This window comes from Eublepharis macularius, chromosome 13 (genome assembly GCF_028583425.1).
Source record: "Eublepharis macularius isolate TG4126 chromosome 13, MPM_Emac_v1.0, whole genome shotgun sequence".
NCBI classification, from domain to species: domain Eukaryota; kingdom Metazoa; phylum Chordata; class Lepidosauria; order Squamata; family Eublepharidae; genus Eublepharis; species Eublepharis macularius.
Genome location: NC_072802.1, coordinates 71517228 through 71543297, shown reverse-complemented (window position 1 = coordinate 71543297; position 26070 = coordinate 71517228). Strand labels below are relative to the sequence as shown.

General features: G+C 51.0%; 1 protein-coding gene across 1 annotated transcript in view; it reads right to left on the bottom strand.

Annotated features, from left to right (window-relative positions):
• RPH3A (rabphilin 3A) overlaps positions 1–26070 on the bottom strand; it is a 73272-nt gene that overhangs the window by 18306 nt on the left and 28896 nt on the right. Inside the window, exons 4-10 of the mRNA XM_054996385.1 lie at positions 17111–17240; positions 15410–15496; positions 13399–13555; positions 12629–12670; positions 8456–8617; positions 4109–4201; positions 1383–1622 (exon numbers count right to left, since the gene is read on the bottom strand). Coding sequence (XP_054852360.1) covers positions 1383–1622; positions 4109–4201; positions 8456–8617; positions 12629–12670; positions 13399–13555; positions 15410–15496; positions 17111–17240 — 911 coding nt within the window. The remainder of the gene's footprint in view (positions 1–1382; positions 1623–4108; positions 4202–8455; positions 8618–12628; positions 12671–13398; positions 13556–15409; positions 15497–17110; positions 17241–26070) is intronic.

Sequence of the window (26070 nt, the reverse complement as noted above, 5' to 3'; positions counted from 1 at the left end):
GTTTTCTTAATGTGACAGAGATATGGAAGAGACTTCGTTCTGATTTCAGATTCCAATTTTTGCTGTTCCCCTCCCTTTATGCAGAAGTCTAGCTGCATAAAGATGCCTCCCGGCTCTTCCATCTGCTATAAATAATGCAAATCCTCCGGTGTGGAGTTTGGGGGAGCAGCTTATTTTTCCATGAGAAAGAGAAAAATGGGCTCACGAAATCATTCCTTCCCCAATTACTTATTTACCAGCCACTAAAAGCACTTAGTGAGTCCCAAGGAAGAAGTCACAACTTAGCCTCCCAGAATCCCACACACCAGCTCTTTAGAAAAGCGCTGCATTTCCAGGCAAAGCTAAAACATTTCAGAAGGGTAATAGAATCCTCATGCAGACAGGAGCTGTCCAGAAGAGGAAGGGGTTCGAAAAACAGGCTTGAGTTGGTTATCCCACTGCATTGCACAGGCAAAGAATTCAGATACTGGCATAGAATGGCAAGATTCAGGTCCAGTAGCACCTTAAAAACAAACTAGTTTTCCAGGGTATGAAGGGAACTTTGACATTCAAAATCTCATATCCTGAAAATGTATTTGGTCTTTAAGGTGCTACTGTACCCAAATCTTGCTCTTCTACTACAGACCAACACGGCTACCCACCTGAAATGGGCATAGAATGCAGCATCATAAAAACCTTTGTTTCCATTTTCGGGTTTTTTAAAAAAAGATTCTATTTCTTACAGCTGCAGAAATAAATGGGCAGCAGTTGCTGGAACCCAGGGGTCATTTAGCAGAAAGAGCTGGAGGAACTCATTAGCAGAACTCATTAGCATAGTTCATTAGCATATGCTGCGCCTCTCGCCATCACCGGAAGTGTGCTATTAGTCTAACTGATTTGCATATGCCACACCCCCTGACATCACCTATTCTGGCTGTTTTGGACCCAATCCTGACCATTCAGGGCCGAAACTGGGCCCAAAATGGCAAAGGGGCTGAAAATGGCTGAAAAGGGGCCCAAAATGGTCAGGATCAGGCCACTGCTGAACAGGAGAGTGATCCACCACCTGTCAGAGGCCCGATCCGGGCCGTTTCAGCCCCAATCCAGGCTGAAACAGGCCCAAAATGGCCGAGAGTCAGGTGGGCGGGGCCACCTGACATGCGACCTCTTTGGGGAACTGCCGGAACTGCGCTCCTGTGCGTTCCCCCTCGAAATGAGCCCTGCTGGAACCTCAAAATGCCAGAGGGTATCGAGGTGAGCAGGGGGTTTTGTACTAAGCAATCTGCACAGTGGTCTTCCCCAATATCAAGAAGATTCCCACCTTCCCTGTACAGCTCAAGGATTCCTACTCAGAAGGCGGAAGAACTGGCTGCCTTTGCCAGGATGACCCAAAGACTACCTACTTGCTTCATCGGAGTCATAGCTATTGGCCTCATCTTCTTCCTCCTCCTCTTGAGGAAGTTGTCGGGAGGGTGTCTGTGCAGTGGGTGGCATGGCAGCTTGGCTATACGGAGCCACCTGCCGTATTGGCCTCTCCTCTCTGGCTGTGGTTGCTGCGTACCCGGAGCCTGCTCTCTCATCCCAGGGGGCTCCGGGAGTGGCGCAGGAGGGATCAGCTTGGGGTGGAGCCGCTGACAGACCACCTGTGGAAACAAAGAAATTCACCATGAAGAAGCTAGCCTTCCTCCTGAACTCCTACTTTTCTATGCTCAGGAGAAGCGCCCCACTGTGCAAAAACATGCAGCCATGTGATTTCACCTACTCATCTAGGCTGAAGTGGCTTATCCCAGGAAAAACTATCATGAGGTCTGTGCCGGATTTTAACTTGTAATCCACCCTGAGCCCACTCACGGGGAGGGCAAAATAAAAATCTCAAGAAAGAAAGTAAGTAAGTAAGTAAGTAAATAAATGTGCATATCAGCACTACAAGCTTAATCTGGTTTAAGTGGCATCCTCAAGGAATTCTGGGAAGTGTGGTTCTATGAAAGAGGCTCTCAACAGCAAACGCTCAGCACCTTCCCCAAACTACAGTTCCCAGGTTTCTCTTGGGAAACCACGATTCTTAAACCAGAACAAAACTGACTGGAGTCTGCAGCATGGATCTCTAACCTAGGAAAGCAATACCCATTACAAATGTAAGGTGATGTGTCCTCAGACACACACACACGTGCACAGGGGAGTGGGGGAACCTCTTTGTTACAAAAGGCCTCAAGTTACCTTTGGCTTTAAAATGAAATCCAGTCATTTCTATAGTGGTTGCAGTTTTGTTTTGCTGATTCTCTTCACTGGTATGTCCCATAATCCAGATCAGGAAGACTAGGAGCAGAACCACAAGTGACAAAAGGCACAGATTGGACACTTGTCAGCTTCCCTCAAGTTTTGATGGGAAATGTAGGCGTCCTGGTCTCGCAGCTTGGCTCTCTGACTGCTGTCCAACGGACTTTTCAACTGTCACTTGTCCAACATTCCACCAAGCTGCCTACATTTCCCGCCAAAACTTGAGGGAAGCGGACAAGTGTCCAACCTGTGCCTTTTGTCACTTGTGGTTCTGCTCTGATCGAGGGGAAGGGGGGCAGCCTCTCATGTCTAGGCTAGAGTATCTGAATGTCATACTCCCCACTAACCTGGGCCACAATCCATTGGGACACGATCATGTGCAAACTGTAAGGACAATTTAAGCATGGAAGCACTTTCCGAGCAGGAGGCTCTTCCAGCAGCGCCTGGACAGCCGTCTCTTGGCGATGCTCTAGCTCTAGATTTCCTGCACTGAACCAGGGTTGGACTAGATGGATCCTAAGGCGCCTCCCTATTCAAAGGCTCTGGAACACACCGTTTATTTCAGTGACGGTTGCAAAGGAGACCTTCCTGGTGGAATGCCCCTGTCGTACAGAATGGTCTTAGCCTGCTGCCTTACTGAGTCTCAAAGGATGAGCGCCTCTGTGGATGCACTCCAGGGCTTTCCAAGCCTTCGACAGAACAACAGTTCTGCAGCCCAGTCTGAGCAACTGCAGAATTCATGAGTGGGAAATGGCTCTCCGAATACCGTGTGGCTCTCTGGCTTGAGGCTACAGTGCTGCACTTCCAGTCCAACGATGCCCTTTTCTCTGGCTCCTTTCGCTGAGCCAGAATCTCTCCCAAGGCCAAGCATTTGATCAAAGGGAACGGCGAAAGCTTCTCCTGCTGAGCTTGGGAAGGGAGCAGCACTCCACAAGAGACAAGGAAACAGAAACTTGGCGGAGGGACCCGAGGAGAACAGTCTTGCAGCTGCTGGATTATCTTTTGCTAAGTTTCTCACTGGTCTGTATGGATCGATTTCCACTCTTGGGTACCTGAGGGGGAAACGTGGTAATTCTGCCAGTGCAGGCACTCTCTCTTTCATAGCCGCTTTCTGAGCCAAGTGTGAGTTGTTCAGAGCCATGATGAAAATCTTCTCAGAACTGATGCCAGGCTCCCCGGTCAGAACTGATGCCAGCTCCCCGGTCCAGGAGCTGATGCCAGGGAGAAGCTCCCTGGTCCAGGAGCAAGCAGGCCCTTCAACTCTCTGGGGAAACTGGGGCAGGGGCTGCTACAGCCAGGAGAAAAGTGTGTCAAGCCCCAGCTGGTCTGGCAGGATCACAGGGGCTCAGCTCAGCTCCGCGTGCTCCTGGGCTGCTTTCACAGTCAGGCCTTGTTCTGCTTCCTGAGTAACCAGCTGATACACACCTGGGACCAGGAGAAAGGTCTCCTGGGACAAAGAGGGCTCAAGGCCTTGCCTTTTATCACGTACAAAATCAAGACGAGTGTTTTCCTTTGCCTTTCTAGGAAGTAAATGACAGCTGCTGGGGCTTGCCTGCCTTTGGCTGCAGTACCATCAAAGCAAAACCTGCCATTTGTTTATTGCTGATTATGAGAACAATTCATAGCCATCTCTGTACATTTTACGTGTGAAGAATAAAAGGTGTGCATTGCAGCTTCCCCTAAACACCTCCACCCCTTGTTCAACACAAGACAAGAAGATCAGGAGCCTACAGCTCAATTGGCGTCTTCCTTGAAAAGGCTTCTTTAAAAGGGTGGTGGGTAAGGAAGGTCAAAACTGAAGGTGGTCTCAGAGGCTTCTTATATACACCAGGAGGCTGGCAACAAAACCCACCTTGGTCTGCCAGCTGGGCAGATGGACTCTGGTTCAAAGCTGGAGGAGGTGGCCTGGCACTGGCAGCTTGAACGGAATTGGCCCGTTTTACACCTGAAAAGGAAGAAGGCAAAGAAAATCAGGGGCGGCCAGGCTCACAATTTCCCAGATGGAGCAAGTCAGAGCCAAGCTACAAGTGACGCCTGACACAGGTTGGACACTTGTCAGCTTCCCTCAAGTTTTGATGGGAAATGTAGGCATCCTGGTCTTGCATCTGTAATGGAGAGCCAAGCTGTAAAACCAGGATGCCTACATTTCCCATCAAAACTTGAGGGAAGCTGACAAGTGTCCAACCTGTGTAAGGCGTCACTTGTAGCTTGGCTCTATGATCACACAGCAAAGGAGGCCACTGACATCATTTGGGGAGCCCTCACAGCAGATCTCTGACCACCGGGGGGGGAGTGGGGGGGGAGGAGGAGAAGTGGCGTTTCATCCCCAGAAAAACAGATGCAAGAAGTGCAAGCCTAGCTGGAAACTCTCCCCTTCTGCTCTTGAAACTCTTTGCCATGTTCCATGAAACACGGAGAATTCCTGGAGCCTCTTGCTGTTTGAGGAAGTGAGGAAAGCAATCTCTCCCTGTCCCTCGCACTGGATCAGATTCATAAGAACGTGAGACAAGCCCTGGTAGATCAGACGAGTGGTCTATCTAGTCCGGCATCTTGTCTCACACAGTGGCCAGCCAGTTACTCTTAAACAGTCCCCCTCTCGAGTCCTAGAAGTCCAGGAACTAACACTTGAAGACAACTAAGTGAACAGGGAACCCCCCGGGAAGGAAGCGGCTTTCCCTCTCCTCACAGATGGTTTGCACTGGGAGCCAAGCTACCAGTGATGCCTGACACAGGTTGGACACTTGTCAGCTTCCCTCAAGTTTTGATGGGAAATGTAGGCATCCTGGTCTTGCAGCTGTAATGGAGAGCCAAGCTGTAAAACCGGGACGCCTACATTTCCCATTAAAACTTGAGGGAAGCTGACAAGTGTCCAACCTGTGTCAGGCATCACTGGTAGCTTGGCTCTCAGTTTCAGAAAGGGAGGGGAACTCACAAAGGTTCGTGGAGAAGGCAGAATTTGAAAGTTGTGAGAGAAGCGGCATCTGGCAAGTATTCTGGAAGGCAGTTCCAAAAAGAGCGTCCAGGGAATACACTTCGCAGCTGCTCAGAGGAACTACCATCTATTCTTCCTTCACATGTCTCCGGGTTTGGCCTTGGCACTGAAAACAGGCATTGGGCAGCTTAAGCCCTGGCACAGTGGCCAATAAAAGTGTTAGGAAAGGGTGGACACTTCTTTGGAGCTGCCAAAGAATGCCGGAGGGCCTCAGTTCTGAGAGGAGGAGAGGCCTTCGCAGCACCAACTCAGAAGCCCCTGCCTCTTATCCTAACTGTCTGGTACCTAGTTGCAGTTATTTGAGAAGGAGGAAGAAAAACATTCTGTACATGGTCAGAGGCATGGCACAGGTCTGCTCTTGCATTGCGTATTCCAGGGAAGCAAAAGCCCAAATTAAACCTTGGACTTTAAAATCCAGCTGTGATTGGCCAGGCTGCAGAAAACTATCTCCCCCACCCCCACATACACACACAGAGATAAATAATGCATCTAGGTCAGGTATATATAGGATCAAAGGAATAATAATGTAGTTAGTCTGTGGAAAACCAGGACGCAGAGGGAAGCAGCCCAAAAGAGAGGGGAGGAATCTTCTGACAAATGCTTTCCTGTCTGGCTTAATCACAAGCCCCCCCTCCCCCCCATCCTCATCTCTGACAGACACCAGTTTTGCAGTCAGTTGCTCACTCCCTCCATGTTCAGCTCTAACTGTGCCACAGATGACACACCTGGCTCCCTCCCTCCCGTGCCTTGATGCACAGAGGTACAAGGTTTCCACTGCCCAAAAAGTCATGCTTGTCCGGGCTCAGGAGACAATTTGCATGGCTCCTGGGCCAGGATGGTTTTCATGCATACACCCAAAGCCTACCTATAAGGCAAGCATGGCACCCATTGGTCTCCCTGATTCTGCTAAGTTTACTTGAGCCACAGTGGGGTGAGAAATGCTTATTCAAAGGGTACAGGCAACCCTTTAACCATTTCACACCAGAGTGTCCCTTTGAAGTTCCTTTGTTGAAGAATGGCAGCTTCATCCTCCCGTGAGATCTAGACTATCCAACAGTCCTCTTTAACAACCATGCTGAAAGGAAGGCCAGTACTCTTTATCTCCATATTGCAGAAGGGACTGGGAGAACAGGGGAACTTGCCCAAGGCCACCTAAGGGATGTTGTGGCTGAAGCCAGATCTGAAGGGTCATACTCACCTTCTTGGCCCCGTTGCTACCTGCCCCCCGCCCTCAGTCTAAGAAGGTCAACCCATCATCCAGCCCCACCCCGCTGAAGCCGAAAGCCCTCTCCATATGGCAGAAGGCAAGAGCGGATGACGTGATCCACACATCCCTGCAGCATGCTTTTCAGCATTCCCTGCACAGCTAAGGTGTTCTGGATCTCATCCAACTTGCTTTTCACTTGCATTGCAAAATCCACTGGCTCAGCTCCACCGCTAAGAGCTCACCAGCCCACTGCCCTCACCTGGAAGGCAACTGACCACCTCAGCAAAATGCACCATCAGCTGTCTATCATTAGTCTGCACAGAACCCCTCGGCCTTCTGAAGAGCATTCTGAAGGGCCTTCCCCTGGAGGGACAGGGACTCCGTAGTACTGAGGCAGCTTTTGACAGGAGCCACATCTCAAGAGCTGGGAGCGGTGGAGGGCAGATTGGTATGGCTGCCCTTGCCCAGTCTCTGCTGGCAACCTCAAACATGCCGGGTTTCCATGCAATGCCAGGTCTCCCCTACCCAGAGTCTGTTCCTTGCTCTGTTGTTCTCAGGAAGCCTCATTCTCATCATTGGTGAGCGCTGAAAATGAGCACTAAGGGCCAAGCTAGAAGTGACGAATGACACTTGAATGGCAAGTGAACAGACTCGCATGTATTCCTCCTCCCTGTTCACTTGCGCTCCACTTGCATTCCACTCGATGATCGAGTGCAAGTGGAGCGCAAGTGAACAGGGAGGAGGAATACATGTGAGGCTGTTCACTTGCCATTCGAGTGTCATTCGTCACTTCTAGCTTGGCCCACAGATGCGTCCCAGAGGAAATTAATGCAGGCAAGGAAAATTGCCCCGTGCCTCAGAAGCTCCTCCCGCTCTCTCCAGCCTCACCCTTCACAACCCCATTTTCAAAACTTCCAGTACTGTTAAATCTGAGTTAAAGTTGGAGCCATATGTAACTCTTCCACCTCTTTATTCACCAAATATGTAAGGATACTGATGGTGGCACTGTTTTGCAAAGTGTGCTCTTTTGTGAATGGCATTCCTGCTTTTTAAAAGCAGCATTTGGTTCTGCCGTCCTGCCCGGGCGGTGTCATCAAGACTGAACAGAATGATCACATATTCCGCTTCTGAGCACTGTCCCAACAATAGCTAGCCGCTTTCGGTGTCTGTTCTAAACGACAAAACTGAAACGTGCAAGGGCAGATATATATCTTGCAACATATCTTGGCTTACAACATCAATCGGATGAGAAACTGGGAAAGAGGGAGCAACTTGTCTCACAATGTGATTGAGGCACGCCAGTTAGGGAGACTTCGACAGCATTAGCATGTAAGGATTACTCTCCCTCAGAAGAGCCCACTTCTCTGTTTCTGTATGAGTAGCTGCTCTGAGCAGCCTTCTAACTGGAAGGAGGCAAACCTAAAACACAGCTCTTGCAGAGACTCAAAAGGCACCCTCCACAGAATAGCTACTTCTGCTATCACCTCCTCCAGTCACACCAGATGCTGAGATGAGGCAGCACTACCCACCCCTCTAATGGTGGCTGATTAGAGGGAGCAAGGCCAGAGGGATGACTCATACAGGGGTGCAGCAGCCAGCTTCCTCTTTATTTTAGGCTCACTAAAGCTCCAAAATACTTTCTTCCTTTTTCGTGGCACATTCATTTGTCCTGGCACAAAAAAACAGAAGCTCAGAGATCCAGTGTGTTATAGCGGCCAGCGCGATGGACTAGGATCTCGGAGACCCAGGTTCAATTCCCCACCCTGCCATGGAAGCTCACTGGGTCGCCTTGATTCAGCCACACGCTCTCAGACTAACCTACCTCACAGGGCTGTTGTGAGGATAACATGGAGGAGAAGGCAATGATGTAAGCCACTCTGAGTCCCCACTGGGGGGAAACGGCAGAGTATAAATGAAGTTTTTTTTAAAAAAAAAGATTAATGCTAGAAAAGATTGCAGGGTAGCAATTTCCACAAATGGATCCCAGTGGATTCTCTCACCTCCAGGGCTTCTGGTGGCTTCGGTCACTCCAGAGCTGCCCCGGCTTTCAGCACCCTCACTGGTATATTCGCTGCCACTAGGTGCCATTCTGGCCTCGGAAGGTTTGCGGCTAACTTGTGAATAATTTCCCCGACTGGAAGCCACTGCTGCTGGCTCGTTGCCTGGAAGTACAACACACACACACAGGCCAACAGTGACGGAGTTACTTTCCTGTTGTAACAGTAAATGCAAACAAATCTCATTTCCAGCAATTATGACAGCAAACACAAGGAAATCTCAGAAAACTGCAGAGCCTGGAAAGGCCGGGGATTGTCTGTGATATAAAGAGCTTGGCCATGGGCTGGGCTGCTGTGACATCACAGAGTATTCACAGACATCCTAATTGAGTGAGCAAATAGGTCAGCACTGGAATGCTGGCAACCAAATGTACAGACAGTGAGGGGAAGGGTTGGGGGCAGGGATAAACCCCATACATAGGGGACAGAAGAGAGCGGAGGGGAATTGGAAGGAGGGTTGGATGCAGAACAAGAAGTCATAGAAAGAGAGGAAGACCAAACATCCTGGAAAGAAAGGAGGGGAAACTAAGCCAAGGGGCAGGAAAGGGGAGGGGGAGGGATTGCAAAGAGGCAGCCCATCCATTTGAAAAATCAGCACTGGCACGATCCTCTTTTCCGTATAACTCGCTGTGAGGGGGGCAGACTCCCCCTCCACCGATTCATGGAAGCTGGTTTCTGGAATGAATGAGGGGAGGCAAACAGCCAGCACTTCTGCCCCAGCTCCACTGGCCCCAGCTTGTTAGCTGAAGCATCCAGCTGCTGTGGTCCGGCAAGCAGTCATTCACGAGCTGGCTCCTCCATCCGTTCGTCCACTCTCCTGAGGCAGTCTCCTGCTCTGGCTGCCATCCCCTCCCATGTCTTGGCTGGCGGGGGGGGGGAATCTTGGGAGGGGTCAGCATTTGGGAAAGCTCCTGCTGCTAGTATCTGGCAGCAGTGATGGAGAGGGGGGGCTTTTCACACAGAGTGGTGGTAGGCAAAGGAGCAGGATGGGGAATTCACTAGCACATCTGGATGTCCCCTGCTCACGGCACGTGGTTCTCCCTTCCTCTAGTCTCTCCTCACATGAACCCTGTGAGGTAGGCAAGGCCGAGAAAGAGAAACTAGGCCCAAGGGCATCCAGAGAGCTCTGTGGCTGAGAAGATTTCAACGTGGGTCTGTGCAGTCCTAGTCCAACATCCTAACCACTATGCGACACTTCCTCCCTGCTCCCCAGTCAGATCAGTGCCATGCTTCTTTGCCTCCTATATTATAACCTCTCCAGGTCCAAGTCCAGCTCTGGAAGGCAGCTCCAGCCCATTTCCATTCCTTGCTGCTCTCTGGTTGCCATCCCACACAGTTTTAGACTGGAGAGGTGAAATTGACAGAGCCTTCGGGAAGGCAAAGATTAAATTAACAAACCCTCAGAGGAGCAATCTTGGATGACTCTGTTTTTTTAAACTACCAGGGCTTTTTTTTTGTGGGAAAGAGGTGGTGGAACTCAATGGGTTGCTAGCACAGGGGGCAACTCTTGGTGGGAGGTGGTGCCCCTGGTACCACATGTGCACGCAAAGTGCGCTCATGCTCCCAGGGCCAATGACATCACTTTGGGTCAGCTGGAACAAGGGAGGAGTTTTTAAAAGTTTAAATCGCCCTCAGCGAAAATGGTCACATGACTGGTGGCCCTGCCCCTTGATTGCCAGACAGAGGGGAGTTTAGATTGCCCTCCACACCGCTCCACGCTGGAGAGGCGTGGAGGGCAATCTAAACTCCCCTCTGTCTGGAGATCAGGGGGCGGGGCCGCCAGCCATGTATCCATTTTCAAGAGGTTTCGGAACTCCATTCTACCACGTTCCAGCTGAAAAAAATCCCTGTAAACTACACTTCCTGGCTAACATTGCATCTCCCTACACTTGAGGAACACGTGCCAAGGCGTTCTGAGTACAGAGACTCTATGAGAGGCAATTCCTGTTTCACAGATGGGGAACAGCTACACTGAGAGAATGATTTGCCTGCCCCATCCCCAACCTTTCCCCAGGGCCTTTTGCCTTCTGAAGATTGGGAAATAGATGCAACTGACGAAGAGAGCTGTGGTTCTCGAAAGCTTCTGCTACAGTAAAGTTGGTTAATCTTAAAAGTGCTACTGGACTCTTTACTATTTTGCTACAACAGACTAACACCACTAACTCCTCAGGAGATATTGGAAGCAGATTAAATATACATCATAAAAACAAGAGGTTTAGAACAGGCACTGGGGACCACAATGAAAGGACAATCTTGCTCTCCTGTTCAGAGCTTAGAAAAGGTGATCACCCCGTTGAAGGGAGGGGAATGCATTCATATGAAGGAAGTCTGATGTTTGATTTGAGGACAGACAGGGAAACCAAGAGTGAACTGTAAGCCAGGGTCCAGAGTCTCTCTTTCTCTGTCCGAGGAGCTCACTGGGTGACGTGGATCTGCTGCCCCACAGAAGTACCTCTTCGTCTCCACCTGTGTTCTATTTGCATATTTCTAATCTAGACTAGTCATTCTTGGTACATGTAAAACAAAACAAAGAATCTCTTTTCAGGTGTACAAAAAGTTTACCACGGTCACCTTGAGGCGATTGTCAACTCACCCCAGGCGAGCAGGTGAAGGAATATTTGCAAGCCTGCATTAGAAGAAACGGGGGCTGTTTGTCTCCAGAGAAAGGAGCCTGGCACTCTTTTTCTGACACCTAAAATCCGGGGCAAAATCGCGGCCTGTCAGTGCCTGCCGGGATTATCTGCTGCTCTAATGAGCAAGCTAATGACTGTTCTGACAGCATCAATCACAGAGCCAACGCCTCCTGCTCCCAGGGGTGTCAGGCAATTCCGCAGGATTTACAGACTGATCCAGATTGTAATAATGGGGCAATCACTCCACATTAGCACCTCCTGATGAGGAGCTGACAGCTACTCAGAATTATTGCGGATGATCCAGCTCTCATGGCCAAATGACAGCAGGGAGGACAAGGGGAGGAGCTCACCAGGATTCGTCCCTCAAGGACCCATTCGGATTTCTAGAAAGGAGGGAGAGTGGGGCTCAACCCCGTTAGGAAATCAGCCTGGGACCCAGAATTCTGGCTCAAGAATTTCTGGTATGAAAAGTCAAGAAGATTTCCCTTAATGGCACGGGAATTATCACACACATTCTTCCATTCTGCTATTTTTAATTGGTTGAGGTGACATTTTAAAATGTCTCTCAATAGCCTGCACACATGCTCAGATGTACTGAAAATAAATTAGAACAGATTCCAAGAACTGAGATCGGAATTAATCAAATTAAGCTCAATCTTGTCTTTTCATCCCTAGACATTTGAAAAGGGACCTTCGGGCAGGAGTTTTCTAAATCTAGAGGGATGCATTGCAGTTCTGTATGTACCCCCACCCTACTGTGGGAGACACTATAATGGAGGAAGCCATTTTAATACTTCTCATGTAAGGGGGGGGGAGGAGTAGGCTGGGCTAGAACTTTTCTCATCACAAGAAGAAAACAAGCACAGCACTGAGAAAGGGTCTAGCCCAGTATGCTCCTTGCTGTGCTAGACTTCTACTTGCAAGGAGGTTTTTACTGAATTTCCACTCTTAGTTGCCAACCACTTTAGCTGGATGGGAGCCTCTGAGTTTTAAAAATATGAAAAAAAATTGGCAGGGGCAGGCTTGTATCCTACCAGCTTGCTTGGTCAAGTGGCTCTTCGGTCAGAGAAAGGTTTCTTAGACCGAAAGACAGTTTCAGACTTGGCTGACTCAAGTGCTAGGATACAAGCCACTGACTTTGGCTTGCCACGTGTTCGGATACCACCAGCTCAGTCCATCTGAAGTTAATTTTGGCTCAAAGAACAAAAGGTGGGCAGCTTGCAGCTCACTTTGGTTCAGTTCCTGAAAACTTCCTCATTTTGACAACACAGCAAAGGAGAGGAAAGGGTCCATCCCAGAATAAGAATATGTGAAAGCTGATTTCTATTTGTCTACATTCTTAGGGAGTCCCTCCAAGTCTGTCGAAACTCCTCCCTGGTCTGAGGAACAACCCCCCACCCCACTTCCATTGTAAGGACTGTCCACTTTACTAGTCGATAGAGTAATAAAATAATTCTATGCTGAATGAAGAGACGCTGCTTACCATAAGATTCCTGCTCAGCGAGAGGAGGAGCTTCACCTTGGCCTTAGGAACAAAAGGAAGAACATTAATAGAGCATGGAAGGGGACAGCACTCCTGGCCAGAGACTGTCAGAGTTGGCAACAGACAGGCTGCCCTGGACTGCAGCTAAGCAGGTTTACTATGCCTGGCCAGGACTTGGATGGGGTGGAGGGAATACCTGGAAGCCACACAGCTTGCAGGGCCTTGAAATGGGCTCCAGGGCATAGCTCCAGCACCTGCTCAGGTGGACCTCTTGCTGAGAGGGCACTTAAAGCACCTAAAAGCCCACTGCTAAGTAGGTGCCATGTGGACATTTGGCAAGGTTCCTTTTCAATGAAACTCTTGCCGACAGCTGTAAAACTACACAAATTTTGTATTATTAATGGGGCATCTTCTGCAACTTCAGAGAAAATCAGCAGGCTACATTTTCCCAGGAGGCGAGGCAAGGTATAGGCAGCAACCTCCTGAGTGGGGTGAGACTTGTTAGAAAGGAGAAGAGCTTCCCCCAAATAGTCACGGATAAAGTTCCCAGCTACTGAGCCAATCAGAAATTGAATCAAGCTAGGGGGGACTTGCTCCTTGCTGCTTGGGAACACCGGCTCTCTCCCCACTGCCAGAGTTCAGCTTGTAAGCTCCTTGGGGAAAGGACCCAACGGTCTGATGTTTATGCTCCAAAGGAGCCATGTCTATTGATGGCTTTGACTATGATGATTACTACTAACAACAGATTAGTAAACAAGGTCAACACCTACCGGGGGGCTGCCGGCGTGAGTACGGCTTCGGGTCCTGAGCTGCTGGGATTGATTCACTGGGCACAGCTTGCGGCTTGCTCTTGCTCACAGGCATCGGCTCTGGGAGCATTTGCTTTGGCAAGCCTTTGAAGAACCAAGCCCCAGAGCGCTTCCACACCTGGGAACGAGATCATGGAAAGCTGAGCTCCATGCTCAGAAGCATCGCAGGGCCCAGCCCTCCTCTAGACGGCAGGCAGAAAAATCACAAGGCAGAATCTCTCTCTCTCACACACGCACACACACACAGGGCCAGTGCCAGAGGGGAGCAAAGGGTTTACAGCCCCAACAATTCTTCCTTTCCTATATTCCCCAGAGGCGGCAGGAGAGGATTCTGTGGTTACACACCCCACTTGCACAACTAGGAGAGCCACAAAGATAGCCTTGATTGACAGCCCCCAAAATCTTGGAGCTGGCACAGCCCTGTTTCAAAATCACCTCCCCACACACAGAAAACTAACACATCAGGGACAAAGCTAGGCTGGAATGCTTCCCTGTCACTTGTCATGGGTGGTCTGCTTGTGACTCCCTGTAAGTTTCTAGATTGAGTTAGTTGATTTCTGGGGGGGCTGCTGGTGATGAGGAACTGATAATCCAGATTTCAGGGCAGAGGGTTGGCTTTCGGGGGCTCTTCAAAGTATGACTCTCCCCAACCTCCACTTACTTCCCACACTCAAGCGCAGGAATATAAATCTGCCCATGAGACCTGCAGGACACACCTGGGGCTGCAGCTTGTCTTTGGCACAACACAGAGGAAAGAAGGAGCGAGCCAGATCTCCCAGTCTGTCTCAGCTACAATTCAAAGGCAGGCAGGAACCCCTTGGCATTGAAGTCCAGCCTCCCTGCAGCTCCGAAGACTCGGTTATCAAAGCCACCCGGAAGCATTGTCCCACCTGTCCATGTGCATCTGGCTGTGGAACTCACTGTTGTCGAATCGAATGTTGTTGTCAGGGTTTCCAGGGGGCGGAGTCCCTGCTTTGCAGATATGGAGCTCCCCCTGGGGCATCAGCAGAGACCTTCAAGAGCCACTGACAGGCAGAGGATGCAACAAGGCTAGGACTACTCCCTCTTCTCACACGGGGGAAAGTTTACAGCAGAGCCTTGGCTTTCCTCCTTCAGGAAGGGCCCTGGTTCTGTGGCACAGCACCTGCTTGGCCGGCAGAAGGCCCCTGTTCAATCCACAGCACCTCCAGTTAAAACAGGGGTGGGGAACGTCCGGTCCGCAGGCCGTATACGGCCCACGAAGTCATTTGGACTGGCCCGCGGAGAGCGGCGGAGCTATGGGCGAACCCCCTGATCCCACCCTTCCCCCCTGCTCCCACTTACCCACTTGGTGGGGGGCGCGCTCCCTGGGGCCATAAGAGCAGGTGGTGGCAGTGGTGAAAGCAGGCCGCTCTTGCTGCCGCCGCCTCCTATTGTCAGTGCTGCCTGCTGCTGCAGCTGCCGAGAACGTCCCGCAGCGCTGGCGAGAGCAGCCTGTCCTGCCGTGGTGAGAGCAAGCGGCGGCGGCAACAGCGGGGGGCACTGGAGCTGGCAACAGAGCTGCTGCCGCTGCTGCTGCCACCAGCGCCACCACTGCGAGCGGGCCACAGCAGTGGCGGCAAGGAGCAGGGGAACACAAGCGCCCTTTCTCCCGCGCACGTGAATATTTGGCATATACATATATTTGGCATATATTTGGCACGTCATTATTTGGCATATACAGACACACGCACTCACATTCCAACACTCAGTAACCACAGAAGAAAGGGGGCAGAGACTTTAGTCAGGGTGTGGAACCAGTTGGATCTCGCAGAGATGACTAGGCATGTAGTCCCAGTCTCAGGAAAGTATTCTTGCCACCCTGCTCTCCCCGTACCCCTCGTCCTCTGTTGGGCCTGGATTAGTGAAAGACTCTCAGCACTAAACTTTTCTCAAGGGCTTAGGCAGAGACACCGGAGCACATGGGAGCCTCATGGGCCAGTCCCCCACTGACCTCTCTCTGTTCGATGCAAATCTTGCACAGCCAGATGGAATGGGGGCGATTGTTGGTCGTCTGGATGCCACATTTGGTGCAGACGTTCTGGGCCCAAAAGAAAGGTCCAAAAAAGAGTGAGGCCAACAGTTAGAAAGAGAAGATGCTCCATAGAGATCCTGCCCTTGCTCACCTCCCCGCTCCGTAGCTGCATTTAAGCAGGCCCTAACAACAAGCACAGGCATTCAGGCTTCCAAAAGAAAAAGTGCCAAGCCCTCTCAGTGCCAGCGGACGGGGAAGTTTTTCACTCACCATCTGCACTGCATGGCCCAGGGAGCCTCCAGTCACGTTCTTCAGGGAAGGTGCTTCCAGTTTAATTAGGAATGTCGCCATTGCACCAAACACTTTCTATTCACTCTCAGCATGGCCACAAAGGAGAGCTCCCTGGTGGGCAGGGCTTTTTTTCAGCAGGAACACAGTGGAACGGAGGTCCAGCACCTCCTAAAAATGGTCACATGGCCGGTGGCCCCGCCCCCTGATCTCCAGACAGAGGGGAGTTGAGATTGCCCTCCGCGCTGCAGCGCGGAGGGCAATCTCAACTCCCCTCTGTCTGGAGATCAGGGGGCGGGGCCACCGGCCATGTGACCATTTTCGCTGAGGGCGATTTAAACTTTAAAAAACTCCCCCCTTGTTCCAGCTGACCAAAAGTGATGTCATTGTGCGGTCCTGAGTTCCACCACCTCTTTTCCCAGAAAAAAAGCCCTGCTGGTGGGTAAAGAATAGTCTCTGAGAGGGAAGGGGCTTTAGTAGAGGGGTGGCAGATGTCCAGGTAAGAAAGGGGGATGCGTCCCTCCAAGACATTAAAAGTGGAGTCTGGCCGCTATCATAAGTTGGATATGCCAGTCTGGGCAGGAGGAGGATGCTGACAGCACCCCGCCATGATGCTTGGGGGGCATCTCACCTTGAGAGTGGAGGGGGTTCAATTTAAAGCTTAGAGGATTCATAACAAACCCTCCCTCCACTTTCTCATGTCTACATTTTCAGCACCCAAATCCTAATTTCCACTTGGCTTCTCCTGTGATTTCTTATTTTCCTCATTTCCTCACAACAAATTCCCTCCCCCATAAAATGCATGTATTATTTCTGTATAAATCAATCCCCATTATATTCTAGGAACATAATGATGTACATGACACATGTAAACACTGTACACAAACTGCTCAATATGTGAGCGTGATACAAACAGGGCCATTGTGGCGGATAGCGCCACAAACCAGAGTCCTGACAGGAAATCGCGCCAGGAAGACGGCGTCATTCCGGGAGTTTTGCGCAATTTTGCGTGGCCGGTAAGACGTGTGAAAACGGCCCAAGTGTACAAATCCAACTGAGGAATGAGGAAAACCATGAACGTAAATAAATCTTTAAAAAACAAGATGGGAACTATCTTCTCATATCTAATATTAATGTTATTTTTTAAATAGGCACCAGAGACAATGGCCCTGTCAAGAGGTTCACAGCAGCTCAAGGGAGGATCCTCCCTCCTTGTGGCCTGAGAACTGAGCACCTTTTCCACAGGGAATCTGACAGGACAGAGCGTGATGTCCACCCGCTCAGTCAGATGGGCCCAGTTACTTCAACTCTGCTTCTCTTGCCATCTCTGCTCCTCCTCATAAGCTCGGAGAGGGATGCAAGGGGGTGGGTGGGTGGGATCCGGCTTCTTACCTTTTTGCAGTCTTCACACACCACGCACGCAGACCCCGGGTGGCCCAACTGCTCCCCACACAGAATGCAGCGGTTCACTCCGTCACCCGCCACATTCCGGCGCATGTCCTCCAGGCGGTTCATGAGACGTCTAAACATAGATGTGAAACGGTGTCCAAAGAGTTAATGAGTGTGAGTTAGTTAATGGGGCTAAATATCAGGAGGACTTCAAATATCAAGAGTCCGTTCAAATACAGTCTCCTTGCTGATGTGGTACAGTCCTCTCAGGGAACATGGAAGAGATTGTTTATTCAGAAGCATCTCCACTTTAGCACTGTGGGAAAAGTTGGGGTGGTGGGGAGGGAGAGAGGGGGAGATGGAGCTGCTAGCATGCAGACCAATTGCTCTGAAATTCAGTGGGGCTGCAGGAACACTGCACTGCTTATCTAACCACAAGGATGGACCTCTGACACACCACCTATTTTCCACCTAACACATATGAAGAGAGAAGGTGTCAATATATCAGAATAGCTCCAGGGCAAATTGGCAGGGCTCATTTGCATACATTAGTTCAGCATTCCACGCAATAACACTGTATGGTAGGTCAATACGATTATTCCCACATTATTCTAGATTTGGGAAGGGAGGGGGGAGGTAATAGTTAAAAGTTGTGAGAATAGTAGCTTGCCAAAGACCCAGAAACACCACTGTGAATCTCAAGACCATGGGAGAAGAAAAAGAGCAAAATTCACAAAAAATTCAAAGAACAATAAAGATTTGGCAGTTTTACAGCTCATGAGAACAACATCAGGTTACTTACACTGGCCAGTCAATCCCTGCCATTCGTATGTTTTCTTAAGAAAAGAGCTTTGTGGTTTTGGCGCATGTAACTAACTGCGTGTGCATGTGCCTGTCCAAATCCAGAGAAATAATTATATTACGTCTGAAACACAGCCAGGACACAGTGATCACACAGACTGATCTTTCAGGCCAGCGAACAGGGACATGCAAAGGAACAGGGCATGCACAGAGTGCCTTTCCCTTGCCTTTGAATTCACGGTGCGGGCGGCAATCTACCCTCTGTCTGGAGTTCAGGGGGCGGGGCCACCAGCCATGTGACCATTTTCAAGAGGTGCCGGAACTCTGTTGCACCGCGTTCCCGCTGAAAAAAAGCCCTGCCTATACCGCTTGTTCTGGAGACATTTTCTACAAGCAGGAACTCCATCAAGGACGGTGTATGGGAGAGTGGCTAGATCAGTCTGCCTCAGGCAGCCTTCTTTGTGGAGCAGGGAGGCTTCTGTGCAGCTCAGCCAGGAGGAGGAATCAGGGCATGCCACAAAAAACGGTATTAAGCATTCTTTCTGGCGTAAAGGGGAGGGAGGACTACTAGAGGGATCTTTCAGAGCCTCAAGCCTGCAGGAAATTTCAGACTCTCCTGTCATGGATGACCCAAATCTGACAAAGACATTAAAACAGTGCATACATTTTATGAGGGAAGGAGCTCTGTGCTCCCCGGAGTTTCCACAAAGAACCAGGTTCTTGCAGCTCTTGCCCCAACCTAAACCCCTTTCCTGTACTGAGGCTCACTCTTCTCAAGTTAAGGGCTGGCAGATAGACCATCTTTGTGCAAGCACAGAATGCAGACCGCCCCCCCCCTTCCCTTTAAAATTGTGTTACAGGAACCCTTGAGGGGTACATTATGGGTCGTCCCATAAATAAACACCACAATAGCCTATGAAACTTGACCACCATGGCTGATGCTACAACGTACCTGGGAATGCTCTAGGATGCTCTCTTGCCCAGGCTAAATGGAGCTTCTAAGTACAAAGACAGTATATATTGGGATGCCTTTGCTGCAAGAGGTTTGGTCCTCCACACCTTGGTCTATGCACCTTTCAGGGGCATCAGATGGGATTCTGTGGGTAATAGGTTACTGGCCCATAAGAACCACTGGACTAGCCTGAGCAAGCATCTTCTTGCATTTTCAGGGCAATGATAAAACCAGTAGGCCTGGCCAGGGCTCTGCATGAATCAAGGGGGATAATCTCACAAGATGCCCCAGAGTACTTCAGCAGACAAGCTGCCTAGGCATTCTCTTGGACCCAGAGCGGGGAAGGTCTGGGGTGGTGTTTCTGCACTCTTTGCCACACCCCATGGCTAGCCATAGCAGAATATATTATGCTAAGCAAACATCAAGTCCCAGGACTGAATTTTGCCTTGCACAGAATAAGAGATCCACTACAGTAAGGGATCAGTGTAGCATCCCTGGGTAGGAGATTGCATAGACAGAGCTTAAGTGAGTTGGCAGAGCTAGGGGTATTCAGTACCATAGTGCTTCTTAAATTGATGGGCCAGGACTAGTCCATGCCCAAATTCAGCTGTGAGCATTTAACACCCGTTCATGCACATAGCAGAAGCACCAGAGCAATCTTCTCTCCCCAAAACCCTAATGCCAGGAAGCCAATTTTATTCCTCCCCTGCCCCCACCTAGCTCATTGGTTTCCAGCTCCTCTCAGGAACAAAAAGTACCTGTTCCTTAAGTGCTGGCTGCTGCTTCATCTCCGAGAGGAGGTAGCCTCTAAACCTTTTGCCTGCAAGAGTTTTCTCCATGGTTAAATATTTATCATCATTGCCCTAAGACGAATGGGCTGAAAGCAGAGCACAGAATACGCATGTCATGCAGCATCCAGCCCAGAGCAGTGGAGCAAGAGCAGTGGACTCCACAGCTGGCTTCTAAACAGATACCCAACATGGGAAATCATCCTTCCCCCTTCAAGGCCAAATCATTCTGGTCCTACTTTTTAAAAAACAAAAACTTATGACAGTGAGCCCAGAAAGATGCTGGAAAAAGTCACTGAAGGATGGAATTTGTCAGGTAAGGGAACTTGGGGTTCCAAGCAGGGGGGAAAGCCTCTGAACTGGAAAATGACTGTTCTTGTTAGGCATTGTGCATTTCAGACACACACAACTTCCCACATATTTATTTATTTATTTATTTATTTATTTATTTATTCAATTTATATACCGCCCATCCCAGGGGCTCTGGGCAGTGAACAGTTAAAATTGATAAAAACAAAAACTAAAATCAATATACAAATAATAAAACAAATTAACAAGGTGCAGTGGTGGGGAGAACCTTCCCCACCCCAAAGGTGGGAGGCCGACATGGCACCGCCCCCTTCAATCACCAAACGCCTGGCGGAACAGCTCTGTCTTACAGGCCCGGCGGAACGATAATATGTCCCGCTGGGCCCGGGTTTCCATTGACAGAGCGTTCCACCAGGCTGGGGCCAGGACTGAAAAAGCCCTGGCCCTGGTTGAAGCGAGGCGGGCTTCCTTAGGGCCGGGGACCACAAGTAAATATTTATTCGCTGATCGGAGCGATCTCCGGGGAACGTACAGGGAGAGGCGGTCCCGAAGATATGCCGGTCCCAACCCACTCAGGGCTTTAAAGGTAAGAACCAACACTTTGAACCTGATTCGGAATTCAACTGGAAGCCAGTGCAGCTGGCGCAGGACAGGTGTGATGTGTGACTGGTAAGGTATACCAGTCAGGACCCGTGCCGCCGCATTCTGGACCAGTTGTAGTTTCCGGATCAGGCCCAGGGGTAGCCCAGCGTAGAGTGAGTTACAGTAATCTAGCCTGGAGGTGACCGTTGCATGGATCACTGTAGCCAGGTCCTGGGGCGTCAGGTAGGGGGCAAGTTGCCTGATCTGACGAAGATGGAAAAATGCAGACTTGGCAACCGCCGTGACCTGGGCCTCCATCGATAGGGAGGCATCCAGGAACACACCCAGACTCTTTACCACTGGCAAAGTTGCCAGTGGTGTCCCATCCAGGGCAGGGAGCTGGATCCCAACATCTGGCAGCCCCCGTCCCAGCTGCAGGACCTCCGTCTTCACTGGGTTCAATTTCAGCCTGCTCTGTTTCAACCATGCCGTCACAGCCTCCAAAGCTCTGGCCAGATTGTCTGGGGCCGTGTCTGGCCGGCCGTCCATCAACAGAAAAAGTTGGGTGTCATCCGCGTATTGATGACAACCCAGCCCAAACCTCCGCACCAACTGGGCGAGGGGGCGCATATAGATGTTAAATAACATTGGGGAGAGTATCGCCCCTTGGGGAACCCCGCACACCAAAGGGTGACGGGCCGATAGATCTCCCCCGAGCGCCACCCTCTGTCCCCGACCCTGGAGAAAGGAGACCAGCCACTGTAAGACTGTCCCCCTAATCCCCACGTCGGCAAGGCGGCTGGCCAACAAATCATAGTCAACCGTGTCAAACGCTGCTGTGAGATCAAGTAACACAAGCAGCGCTGACCCGCCTCGATCCAGATGCCTGCGAAGGTCGTCTGTGAGGGCAACCAAGGCTGTCTCCGTCCCATGGCCAGGACGGAAGCCAGACTGGAATGGGTCCAGGACTAGAGCATCATTCAGGAATTCCTGCAGTTGTACCGCCACCGCCTGCTCAATCACCTTGCCCAGGAACGGGAGGTTCGACACTGGGCGGTAACTGGACGGGTCGGTGGGGTCCAAAGATGGTTTTTTCAGGAGGGGCCGCACTACCGCCTCCTTTAACACTCCTGGAAAAACCCCAGAGCTCAGGGAGATGTTAACAATGGCCTCCAGATGGTCCCGTAGCCCCTCCAAGCTGGCCTTCACCAGCCAGGATGGGCAGGGGTCCAGAGGACAGGTGGTTGGCCTCATCCCCTGCAGGATCCTGTCAACATCGTCCTGAGAGAGCAGCCTGAAATGGTCTAATACGGACCCAGAAGACGGCCAAGGGGTCTCCAGTTCCCTTACTGTATCAACAGTGGGTGGCAGGCCACGGCGAAGGGACAAGATTTTACCCGCAAAATAGCTCGCAAAAGCCTCGCAGCCAATAGTTGAATTAAGAATTTGGTGGTCTCCCTGAGAGAGGGAGACCAAGGACCGAACTGTTTGAAATAATTGAGCCGGGCGTGAGCTAGCGGATGCAATGGAAGCAGCAAAGAAATCCCTCTTTGCTGCTTTCACTGCCACCTCATAGGCTTTCATAAACGTCCTATAAGATGTTCTTGCCTCTTCGTCGCGCCCCCGCCTCCACACTCGCTCTAGTCGTCTCAGAGACCGCTTCATCTGGCGAAGCTCCTCGGTAAACCAAGGAGCTACCCGTTTGCGGGCTCGGAGAGGACGGCAGGGGGCAATAGCGTCGATGGCTTCGGAAAGACGGCCATGCCAATCATCCACCAGCTCATCTAACGTACTGCCAGGGGGCATCGGATCCCGCAGAGCCGCCTGGAAACCAATTGGATCCATAAGCCTCCGCGGGCGAGCGTAAATCCGCTCACCGCCCACCCGGGAAAGGAGCGGCATGCTCAGACGAGCCTTCAGAACAAAGTGATCTGACCATGGCACTGCATCATAGGCATCCAGGACCACCATCATCCCTGCCCCAAAAATCAAATCCAGCGTGTGACCTGCTTGATGCGTGGGAGCCGAAACAAACTGGGAGAGTCCTAGGGCCGCCATGGAAGACACCAGGTCAATGGCCTGCATGGAGGCATCGTCGTCAGCATGGACGTTGAAATCCCCGAGAACCAAAAGTTTCGGGAATTCCAAGGCCCAGCTGGCCACCGCCTCCAAGAGACCAGACAGGGAAGATGCAGGTGCAGTAGGCGGTCGGTACACCACGCATATTGCCAACCTCTCCTCGGCGTCCAACACTAGGCCCACACAATCAATGCCAGTAATTTTTGGGGTGGGGAGTGGTCTGAAGGAGAAAGACTCCCGAATGAGCAAAGCCACGCCTCCCCCCCGACCACTTGTCCGGGACTGGTGGAGGACCGTATAACCTGGGGGGGCTAGTTCTTTCAAAGCGACCGTCTCGCCCTCCCTCACCCATGTCTCGGTCACGCAAGCCAGGTCCACATTCAATGCTGCAAGATAATCTTGCAGCGTTTTGGTCTTATTATTTATGGACCTGGCATTGCACAGCGCCAGTGTCGGAGAGTGGTTTAATATCCTAGCCCCACAACAGGTATATCTTGGGATGGGACGCAGATTGGAAGGGCACCGAGCCCTATTAAAATGTACACAAACTGGGGCCAGCAGCACAACTACTGATGTTCAGGTTCAGTTGTGAGGAAGATGCTTATTGCCCATTCAGTCCTCTGTAGCTAAGCTTGCAATCACTGGGTTGAGAAAGTGGGACTGGAGCCTGGGGAAGGGCCTCAGTGGGGCCCAATGCCATCAGTCTGCCCTCCAAAGCAGCCATTTTCTCCCGGGGGAAATGATCTCTGTTGTCTGGACCTCTGTTATAATTCCAGATCTCCAGGCCCCACCTAGAGGTTGGCAACCCCATTTGAAACCCTTGCTGACCAGTGAGGCCACTCCTACAAAAGTGTGGATGAGTCATTTGTCTGTGTGAGCAAAATCTCTAGAGACCATGGAGATTCAGCGTGGGACTTTGGGAAGGGGGTCTCAAATGGCCTGGTGCAGCCTACTTCGGGTTTTGTCTCAGAGAGGCAGCTCCGGGGACATGACATAAAACAAACCAATAAAAGCCAGCTGGCCAGTAGTGCCAGGACCTAAATCTGCACTTGGACTAGCCCTGGTGGACAGCACACCGAGTAGGAGGCCCCAGGCAAGAAGAGAGGCAGCCAGGTACACTGGTCCTCAAAGAGCAGCTGACACTCTCTGACACTGGGGCTGCTGAAAACTCCATCCGTCCATCAGCCCCACCCACTCGCTGAAGCCCCTCCCCTCTGGACCACCAGCCCAGCTCTGTATGGGAGGCAGACCTGTGTCGCTCTCAACCTCCCTAAGCAGAGAAAGGAGGCCTGTCAGCCAAAAGGTACCCAGCCCCCTTCACCAGGCAGAGTTTCCAGCTCTCCATATGAATGGCACGCCTGCCTCTCATGAAGTGTGCCCTCCATCCCACCTCAGTTAAGAGGCGTTGCTGCAAGATACCATCCATGGATGAAAATGGTCAAGGGAGAGCCTTTGCTGACCTTACCAATGAAACCACCTTCTCCCAGTCTTGTCTCCTCTGGCTGGTTGCAGTTCTCTGGGACTTCTCTCAAGAGAAGGAAGGCCTAGCCCAGCTCTTGGCTGCCACCACGGACCCTTCCACTGGAGGAGCTGAGGGCTGAAACTGGGACTTTTACATGAAAGCAGGGGCTCTACCACTGAAGCAGTGAGCTCCCGCTGTCATTTCCTCTAGCATCTGCTACTCAGAGACAGACTGCCTCCATCGCTGGAGGTTCTATTTAACTATGGTGGCTCAGAGCATTGACCACCCTCTCCTTCTCCAATCCTTGTTTTAAAAATCATTACAGCAAGCCTCTAACATGGCTTCACGTGACAGGGAATTCTATCATCTTGGCAGGTGCAGCTTCCCTCTTGATCTGCCAGCTCATTTCCAAAGCCCACCTGCTCTTTGCTTTGGGGACTCCAGGATTTGGACTGAACCAGATGAGGGGATGTTGTTGGGGGGGGGGGCAGATTTAGCCAAAGCTTATTTCCACTGCTCAGGCAGCTAGGGCATCAGTCCTTCCCTGCCACCATCTTGCGGCTATAAGGAGCATAAAAGGAAAGAGAAAGAAGACTTCCTTTTCTAGAACCTTTTAAGCTTCCATTTTTAAGGACTTGCCAAGGTCTTTATTAAACCCCATGTGCCAAATTGCACAAAAAATTTAGTTCCCGTTGCACATTTTCCCCCACTGCACAAATATGTTCCACTTGCGTATTACAGCAACGTTCTGTGGAGTGCAGCTGCTAGAGGAGGTAAGGGCTGGTCTGCAGCTGCTAGAGGAGGTAAGGGCTTTTTGCCTTTCTTGGCTGTGGTGGGTTAAGCTGAGAAGCTAAGGGTGGTCCTCTCTAGCTTTGGGGCTTTTTGTGTGTAGTTTTGTGTTGATTTGAGTGTAGTTTTGAGGCTGAGTGTGTTTGGGCTTGATTGTGTTTGAGGGTGAGTGTGTTTGTAAGGCTGCTGGGGGTTGCTGGAGTACAAGCCACACCCCCCTTTGTGCTCACCTCCTGTGCTTAGCAGGAAGTGACCTTTTGCATTGAAAAGGCAACTGCTGGGCAGGGACGCGAGCCTTTGGCGCGAGCCGAAGGGCGAGAGCTAAAGGGCTCTTGGCCTGTGGCTCTTAGCCGGGGGATCATAGCCGTTTTCTTTCCTCTTAGTGTGTTATTCCTAAAACAGAATAATGAAGTCAGAATGCCAGCAGGGGGTTGGGGGCTTTCCAGTGTATTGCACTGAGTGTCACATGTATGACTATCTGCCTTCTGGTCAGAAGTCCTGGATGTGTGCTCGCTGCAAGGAGCTCCTGGTTCTCAGGGAACGAGTACGTACCCTTGAGGCCAAGGTGGCTGACCTGGAGAAGCGGAGACAGTTAGATAGGCACGAGGACAAGATTCTCAGGGACAGGATAGATGTGTCCCACTCTAAAAATGGCAGCGTTCTTGTTGTCAAGGAGAATGAGGATCTTGTGGAATCAGGGCACCGTATTGAGGATAAGGGGAACATGCCCTCAGAAGGGACCTCTTCTTCAGTTGGTGAGCAGGTTTCCTTTCGCATCAAGGAACCATCCCTGGGTGGGGCGGGAGGGAGGCTCTTGGTAGTTGGTGATTCGATCCTTAGACAAGTAGATAGCTGGGTGGCACAACCGCGTTCTGACCGTATGGTGACTTGCCTGCCTGGTGCGAAGGTAGCGGACATTACGCGTGTTATAGATAGGCTGGTAGATAGTGCTGGGGAAGAGTCAGCGGTCGTGGTCCATGTTGGAACCAACGATGTTGGGAAATGCAGTCGTGAGGTCTTGGAACAAAAATTTAGGCTGTTAGGCAGGAGACTCAAGGCCAGGACCTCCAAGGTAGCCTTCTCAGAAGTGCTACCTGTTCCACGCGCAGGGCCAGAGAGACAAACGCAGATCAGGAGTCTCAATGCGTGGATGAGACGATGGTGTAGGGAGGAAGGGTTCAAGTTTGTTAGGCACTGGGAT